The sequence below is a fragment of the Osmerus eperlanus genome, chromosome 4 (assembly GCF_963692335.1).
Source record: "Osmerus eperlanus chromosome 4, fOsmEpe2.1, whole genome shotgun sequence".
NCBI lineage: Eukaryota > Metazoa > Chordata > Actinopteri > Osmeriformes > Osmeridae > Osmerus > Osmerus eperlanus.
In genome coordinates this window covers 6034288-6043311 of record NC_085021.1, presented here as the reverse complement: position 1 = coordinate 6043311, position 9024 = coordinate 6034288, and the positions used below count along the sequence as shown (strand labels likewise).

General features: G+C 48.9%; 1 protein-coding gene across 5 annotated transcripts in view; it reads left to right on the top strand.

Annotated features, from left to right (window-relative positions):
• Positions 1–992: 992 nt before the first annotated feature.
• The window catches only part of LOC134018419 (solute carrier family 26 member 6-like), a 17646-nt gene continuing 9614 nt past the window's right edge, over positions 993–9024 (top strand). The window contains exons 1-5 of one of the 5 annotated variants that reach the window (XM_062458344.1): positions 993–1911; positions 6020–6081; positions 6549–6658; positions 7652–7720; positions 8202–8852. In XM_062458344.1, coding sequence (XP_062314328.1) covers positions 8725–8852 — 128 coding nt within the window. In that variant the 5' untranslated portion in view covers positions 993–1911; positions 6020–6081; positions 6549–6658; positions 7652–7720; positions 8202–8724. Of the gene's footprint in view, positions 1912–6019; positions 6082–6548; positions 6659–7651; positions 8853–9024 lie in introns of all 5 variants that reach the window. The other 4 variants (XM_062458343.1, XM_062458340.1, XM_062458341.1 and 1 more) reach the window with 4 other exon arrangements.

Sequence of the window (9024 nt, the reverse complement as noted above, 5' to 3'; positions counted from 1 at the left end):
TGTCCTGTATGTGATGATGACCATCTCATGTTTTATCTCCAGACAACAGGGTCAGTGATGTCACGGGATCGCTTGCCCATGATTGGTTCTGCTGGAACTAAGCCAACAGGTACTGTGTGACACCTGTCCGTCCACCTGTCCGTTCCTTGCGTGTCTTATGTCGTGTCGTGCATGCACACGCCCGCTCTCTGACCCGGTACCCTGGACCGTCTCCTGGAGAAGCCAGCCTGTTGCCTGCGAAGGGCTCCTTTGCTTGGGACTTTGTATTCTCTGTCAGCACAGAGACACATGATCTGCTTTCCAGTGGGGCTGAGAGAGAGAAACAGTAGATAGAGAGAGGGATGAGGAGAGAGAGGGAGAGGGCCTAATACCCCAGGATACCACTGCTGACAGACACTCTGCTGGTGTTGTGTAAAAAAAAATACACTTCCCGCTCTGTGCTCACAGCTGGGGATTGTGGGATAGCACAGCTGGACAGGAAGGATGTGAGAGGTGGGAAATGGTGGAGATTTGCTGATGTTCTCACAACCTGACTCACCGGATGGTTTGTCAGATATAGTCTGGGAAGTCGTTCTTGGAAACTGTTGGGAAAAGGGCAGGCACTTACTGGCAATACTGGCAGGTGATTGGTTGAACCATCTGTCTACAGCTGTCCATCAAGGCCTAACTTCAAGGTAAGATGGTAAGTGGTCGTGATCTTGCAAATCCAGCTGTCTCACAAGGCTGGTCTGTCAAGACAGGATAGAACGGATACTTACCCAATTATAAAAGGCCTTCTGCTTTACCATGAATCGGTGTTCCTGCTGGAGCTAAAGAACTCTCTTGCTCTTTCCCCAGACAAGCCAACCCTCCCAACCCTCCCCACCCACCAGCAGCCCCAGCAGGCCAGGAGGAGGAAGCGCGCCCCAGCCACCCAGCAGCTCTACACCACCCTCCCAGACACCATGACCCCCTGGGGGGGGCAGTCCCTCTCCGAATCCTCCTTCACCAGCATCCCCCCACCTCCGCCTCCCCCGATCCCTCCCCCCACCCCCTCCTCTCCCTCCTCTCCCCGCCTTCCCAGGTACCCCGCCCGTCTGCGGAGCCCGGCCCCCTCGCCCCTGGCCTCCGCCCCCCAGGAGAGGGGCCCCAGGGTGGGGAGGGCGAGGCGGAGGGTGCTCCCCCCCAGGAGGCCCCCCCGGGCCCCCCGGCTGCCCCCGCTCAGGCCCGTCACCAACCTGAGCTTCTCGCGCAGCTTCACCTTCTCCTTCTTCGAGCTGCCGCTCCACCAGGCGCCCCGCTGCCGCGCCGAGCGCATCCGGGACCTCATGGTCCTGCTCCGACAGATTCAGTACTGACCGGGACACGACCGCGACGTGGACCGATTCAGATCCACGCGTCAGGGTCCTCACGGGGTCAACGTGTACAGACTTGACGGCGACTCGACCGCAACACGACCACATTCGGATCCGTGCACCCGGGGCCTCATGGTCCTGCTCAGACATTCTGGATACAGTCTGACGAGAACACTTGTTTGTGTGTCAATTTGTGTGTGTGTGTGTGTGTGTTGTGAGAGAGTGTGCACAATGTAGAGGATGGGTGGAGCTCAGTGGTGGAGCATTTGACTGCATACCAAGAAATCACATCCCTCCTGTACGTCGCTTTGGATAAAAGTCTGCTAAATCAACGCATCCTTACATTCTCAATATCTACTGTGTTTATTTGCTAGTGATGTTCTAAAAACATACACACACACACACACAGAGGTGCTCAATCAGGTGCTAGCAGGAGAGCTCTGGTTGAAGAGCTGATAGGCCGGGTGGTTGATGTGTGGACCTTGACACTACACTGGGATTAGTCAGAACAACAAGATACAGATCGGTCTCACTGAGGGAACCAGGTATACAAACCACTACCTGTCTGTCACACAAGGTAACACATATCTGTCTGTCTATGTGGCTTGCTGGCTGGATACCTGCCAGCATCTCTTATGAATGTAATCATATCATATTGATGCCACTGAGTCTCAATAAAGCCAGCGTGAGACGAACAGTACCTCACCTTGTTTACACTGTGACTGGAGACGAGGTAAAGTAGACGGATTTATTTAATACTCTACTTATTGATAGTGGAACCGAGAACAGGGCTGTTCTTGTTTTAGATAGTTTCAACAGTTACACAGTTACATGACACACATTCACACACACACACACACACAGATATATTGTCACAACCTGCGGACTAACAGTTGGTACACGTCTTTCCAGTTCCAATGTTGACTCATCTACAGTCTGGTATCTGTGGTTATTATGCCATTATTAATGATACTATGAAATAATAAATATAATCAGGCATTTAAATGACAATCAGCATTCATTATTGAATGGCTTTATCAGGCGCTGTTACGTAAGGCGAACTTTGACATCTCCCAGGCAACCCCTAGAAAAGCTGTTTGAAGTTAGATCAGTGGCTGTTTTGTATTCATGTGGATTTCAGAAGGCTTTTACAAATGGTGACTTTTACTGACTTTAATCTGTCCTCTTTTATCCTATCCTATTCCCTTATACTCCGTCCAGCTCTATTCAACCGTCTTCTATTGTCGTTTATTATTACTATGACACACATGTTCTTTTTAACTGTTATGTTCTACATTGTCCTATGCCGATGCAGATCCATAGAACAGTGGTGTTATATCTCTGAGTGGTTGTTTCCTTCAGGGGACCGGGGCCCCAGATGAGGGCTGCACGATTAGACCTGGTCTCCCTCCAACCCAGACACGGACAGTCCTGACAGAGAAAGCACTCACGTGCACTGAATAGCGGAGTGCAGAGAGGGACATGGAGGAGGGAGGGGCCTGCTGGTCAGAGCAGAGTCCAAGGCTTACTCTTGCCATCTCCATACACGTGAATCCACACACACACACGCGCACACCCGCACACTTCATATATCGTTTGTTTGGTGGTCTGCTCTTCCTGATATCCCTTTTATATCATTGCTCCCTCCCTCACACGCTTCCAAACACGCCTTCTCAAACAGACACTTCCAATCAGACATACAGACACAGAAGTTCAAATTTGTCATCCTTTTGGAGTCATTTCGTACTTGGTGAAACTATATCATTGCATTTTAGGACACAGTAATCTGAGACAGTAGGTTAGGGAGAGAGTGAAGGCAGAGGCAGCCAGTAATGACAGTCCCTCCTCCCCTTCCTCTCCAGATAGAGGAAGGGGAGGAGGGTATGATTGATGCTGAACGCTGGTGTAGGTAAGGGTCGACCTACCTGTCTCCCCCGCTAAGACCCCCCCTCCCCAAGTGCTGGAGAGCTGTGAGCCGGGCAGGGTTCATGTGCTCTCCTGGCTGCCAGTGTTGGCATTGTGCACCTTCCACAGGGTGAGCCGCAGCCCTCTTTCCAGGCTTGCTCTCTCCCCACATCCCTCCATCCCTCTCCATTCCCTACAGGCGTGAACAATGCCACACCATGCTGGTCTCTGTACCTCCAGTGTTTGAAGGTGGAGTCAGGTGGCTGAGCGGTTAGGGAATCGGGCTAGTAATCTGAAGGTTGCCAGTTCGATTCCCGGCCGTGCCAAATGACGTTGTGTCCTTGGGCAAGGCACTTCACCCTACTTGCCTCGGGGGGAATGTCCCTGTACTTACTGTAAGTCGCTCTGGATAAGAGCGTCTGCTAAATGACTAAATGTAATGTAAATGTTTGGTCTCTTCTCCGTCTTCCATGGTCTCATGGTCTAAGGCTCGCATGACACATGGGGACATGAGAGAAAGGTGTGAGCGAAAGGTGTGCGTTCCTCTGTGTGTGTGTGCTCACATAGACACGCGCACACACACACTTCTCTCTCTGTGTTTGCGCGACACATTGAACCACTGCTGTGTGTGTCTGGTCACACAGCTACTTTCACCCCTGTGGTCATCATGACCGTGTAGACCACCAGCATGCAGTTGCTTAGCAACGGGAGAGAGGAAAGTGAGGAGGATCCAACCATGTTTAGAGTAGCAATAGCATCACAGGTCTCCTTCCTGTGTGAGGTTACACACACACACACGCATACATACAGTGTAGGTCAAGTGTGTGTGTGTCTCTGTGTCTAGATATCTCTGTATTAGGTGGTAGTGTGTGTCGCTGGCTTTCCCAGACCCTGATCAGAGGTTGTGTTACAGCCTGATCTTTGTTGATCTGGTTCCTCCACATGCCTGTCCTGACACACAAACAACTATCTGTCCAGGGTTTGTTCCCAGTGTTGTCTCCTGTTAAACGATGGCTGACTTCGTTTCTGGGCTGACTACTGCCATTCCTGGAACCACTGTTGTGTCTGCTGTCTCCATGGGGGTCCTGAATGGTGGTCTGATTGTTAACCCTCGTGCTGCCTTCGGGTCACATGACCCAAAGGTTCACAACGAACCATCGTTGTGTTTACCCAATTTCACCCAATACAAAAACAAATAAAAATCATTTTCTTTTAACCTTTGCAATGTGGGGGGTCTGAGACAGCCCGACAGTTAAAAGAAAATGCTTCACTTTGTTTTTGTATGAGGTAAATTTGTCGCAATACGACAGTGGGTCACAATGACTGATGGGTCAGAATGACCCGAAGATAACACAAGGGTTAACAGACAGATTCAGAGCAGGCTTCTCATATCCACTCCCTGGGAACTGATCCTGGTGAGGCTAGCACATGCATACACACACACACACACATAAAGTCAGAGGAGTGAATCATAGCTGTGTAAGGGTGGGTTGACAGCTCGGCTTCACTCCTCCCATCCTTTCTTTCCTCCTCTCCTCTCCCCAACCCTTCATTCTCCATCTTCTCTGCATCCCATCCACCCTCCTCTTTCGCTCTTCCCCCTTCTCTCCCCCTCCTCCTTCTCTCCCCCTCCTCCATCTCTCCTCCTACTCCTTCTCTCCCCCTCCTCCATCTCTCCTCCTACTCCTTCTCTCTCTCTCCCTCCCCCCTCTCTCCCGTCCTCCTTCTCTCCCCCATCTCTCCTCCTACTCCTTCTCTCCCCCTCCTCCATCTCTCCTCCTACTCCTTCTCTCCTACTCCTTCTCTCCTCCTCCTTCTCTCCTCCTCCAGGTCATCTTGTCCACTGACCTGTCCATCCACCTTCAGCAGCCTGACAGCTCAGGGTTCAGGTGAAGGTATGGGGACCACACCACCTGGGTCAGTCCTGCCGTTGGTGTCCCCGTGCCCGTCAGCACTGCTGTCCAGAATGACAGAATGACTGTGAAATGTTCAGTGACCATACCCACTGGTTCTGTGGGGGCTGTGGCTGTCTGGCAGACTGCGGCCCGAGTCCTTCTGTCTCACCTCTGATCAACTTCAGCACTCGGCCCAGGCCTTGCACCTACGACCGAATCTCAGCCAATCAGATGCTCAGGCAACAATACACTGTTACTGAAAATCACACCTCATCAATCATGATCAATATCACACCTCTCGTGTGATATTGCTTAAATAGAGATGTTTAGTAGCAGTTGAAATAGCAGTCATGATAGATCCGGCTGATATGCTTGGACAATAATCCCAACAGCATCATACTCCATGCCATTCTGACCATGTTTATTCTGCATGCCCAGAATCTGGGTCTGGGCATGCAGATTACATGTTGTCAGATTACAGGTATGCCCTTGCTTGCAAGTTATTCATTAGCTTGAAGATCACTTCAATAAATGGATGTGCCCTATGTGGTACCATGGTAATACACCCAAGGTTATGTCATTTAATAAAATATTCCCTTCTTCCTCCTCCTGACAGCCATGCCTGTACTTTATTGAATGTCACTGATGCTGAAGACAGTGTCTTCGATGTTATCTATTTTTATGATACCGATAGTCTTAATGTGAGGTACACATGTGCTTATGTTGTATGGGTGTGTGTGTGTGTGTGTGTGTGTCAGGTTGTGAAGGCGCTACAAAAGCAGGGTGTTGGGGTTTGTCCGTAACTATTCTTTAGTTACTATTCTCCACCCCCACCAGCCCCACCTCCTCACCCTCACACACCCTTACCTTCTCACCCACATGCAGTCTCATGCCTCACTCAGCAAGGCTCTGGTGTGGAACTGACTTCCCTTTGTTACCCAAGCACTGTGAGTTTCAGCCACATGCAAATTGCATTTTTGAAACATTCAAATAATTTAAATATCCTTATCGTATGTATTTTTCTTAAATAAACATACTACGAGGTCATGAGTATATTTAATTCTATTCTAATCCCACTTAGTACTGCTAGTTTATGTACCCTTAGTATAGATAGTCCACATATTTAAATTTTAGGTATATGTTTATTGTATGCACCTTCCTGCCAAAGCAAATTCCTTGTCTGTGCAAACTTTCATGGCGAATAAATCCCATTCTGATTCTGATTCTGATTCTGATGAGTGCCACCATATAACTGCTGTACAGTTCATAATATTAGAACTGCTGTCAAGTGCACTTCTGTGTCGTACAACATCTTGTAATCGCTATAAAGTTATAATCTATAACTGCTGTACAGTAAATAATCTGTATTTTGTGTCAGCCTAATGTCTCTGTGTGTTTTCTCTGCGCTGCACAGACTTGTGAACCAGCTGCATGTCCAGGGGTTCGTACCAAATACCCTCCCCAGCTCCAGCCTCTTCCCATCCATCCATCATGCAGAGAACCGCCAGGCTACCTTCCCCACTTGTGAGTGGCCTCCTCCTCACTCATCATGGGTATTGTAGTCCCACCTCTGCACTATGGTGTCTACAGTAACCCTCACCAGGAAGCTAGATCAAATATGAAGGGAAGTTATATTTTTGAATATTCCTACAAGAGACATGTTGTACAATAGAGGGGTTAGGAGTATGGAGTCACGTGTCTGTCTGCCTCGTACGCACAAGCCCACCACGCCACCGTTTTGATTGGACGTCCTCACCCAAGATTTTTTCACTGCCCCCAAGACCCCTTCACTTCCTGATGAGACGGACCAATGGGAGGAGGAGAAGACGCCTCTCCACCTGCCATGCTCAGAGCCACAGATGGAACAGCTCTGAAGAACTCCAGCTAGAACATGGAGAACATTGGAACCCAGAGGAGACGGACCTCTAAGTGGTCCTCACGACCCAGAATGCCACACTCACTCTTAAAGGACATTGATGGTGACTTGATCATAATGGTAATGAGAACGGTGACCATGATAGTTGTGATGGTTCAATACAATACAAAATATCCAGTGTATGTTACAAATTGCCTGTTATTATTATTATTTTTTTCCTGGTGATCAACTAATACGTGCTTATTTTGGTCAGAATGACTGCTGAGCAGTCATTCTTAGTCTGTTTAAAAATCAGCAGCACCACCTCATCATAGTCACAGTCTCTCTGGTCCTCCATTAGACACCACTGAGCTAGCAGCTTCATCCATATAGGGAACTGCTAACGACTCAGTATCAATCATCAAGAGAGCGATCCCTTAATAATTGACAGCTGCAGACAGTCTGAGTTGTCTGGTAGAACTGGTTCTCCTTCAGAGAAGCTGAAGTTAAACATCAAATCAGTGACACTCTAATAGGTGATCCTGCAACTGCCCTTCAACACAGTTGGAGCCTCATGGTGTTTGTGTCAGGGTAGTTAGAAACGTGTCATGCCACTTCAGTCTGTAAATAACGTTTTTCTTTGTTCTTTTTCTCATCTTCAGCTCATGAGTGGAGTGGAATATCAGTTTGTACAAAGTCGTCCTGAAGTCATACTTCAGTACTTCTGGTGGGTAAGCTGAAAAACAATTACGATATCCATGACTCCGCTGAAATAGCTCTTCCCTATCTAATCACCTAGATAAGACTCCTTCCTTCACCTGTCTCTCTGCCTATCTGCCTTTCTTTCTTCACCTGTCTCTCTGTCTATCTCTCTCTATACCCTCTACCCACGGTCCATCTTTGCTTTACATAGACCTGACTTCCCATTCCATAGCTCTGTCTGTCGGTCATTCCGCTCGCCTGCCTGTCTATGTGTCCATCTGTACTTTTGCCTTCCTTCCTTCCTGCCTGCCTGCCTGCCTGCCTGCCTGCCTGCCTGCCTGCCTGCCTACCTGCCTGCCTGCCTGCCTGCCTGTCTGTCTGTCTGTCTGTCTGTCTGTCTGCCTTTCAGGAGACAGCCAGTCTTGGGGGAGGCTGGGAGAGGTGGATTGCTCACTGGGACTTTGCTCTATGCCTCCTCAACCTTGAGAGTATATCTGTGTTTTCCTGAAGGGTTGCTTTCACAAGATGTTTGGACAGCAAGCAGGAATACTCACTAGCACAGGAGGTTTGTGAAGAAGAACTCAACAAACGCAAGAGTCTCCACAGAGCACCACACTCACACACAGATTTTCTCTCCTTCAAACTGGATTTCCACAGTCAGGGGGGCAGAAGGATTTGATTACTGTGGATACTGCATGAAGAGGAATACTCTGACCACCTCAGAACTTACGATCCATCCTCAAAAAAATCTGACTTTGACCTCTGACTACTGACTTACCTACATAGAGAGACTTGGTATCTGTCAAGAAACATCACTATCCACTGGCCTAAAGGAACCAATCAAGCCAAGGTTCATTCTATTGAAAGAGAAGCACGTTCAACGACACACCTGAGACACCCGGCCTCCACTGACCAGCCCTGTCTTCAGACCACAGGGCGATTTCTTCTACCCTGACTCCTTGAAGGGCAGTCCCAGGCTTCACCTCTTACACCTGATCCCCTGATCCCCTGACCCCTGACCCCTGACCCAGACATGGAGGCCAGGAGGCGTGTGGGCTACCAGGTCGACAGGGAGGTGCTGAACGAGGAGATCGTGGAGGACCTGGCTGAGAAGTCTGATGTCACCGTCCCATTCTCTCAGAAAGTCAGAGAGTCTATGAGGTAATGTGATAATGATGTTACTGATAATTATCAACAATGATGATCATGATTATGATTACTAATGATTAATGATCCAGTTCCAGTTGTAATACTCGTTCTACCAGCACCAGTACCAGTCAGTGATGGTCATTAAACATCAAAAAGAGTTCTCTGATTATTGATTGATTGATAG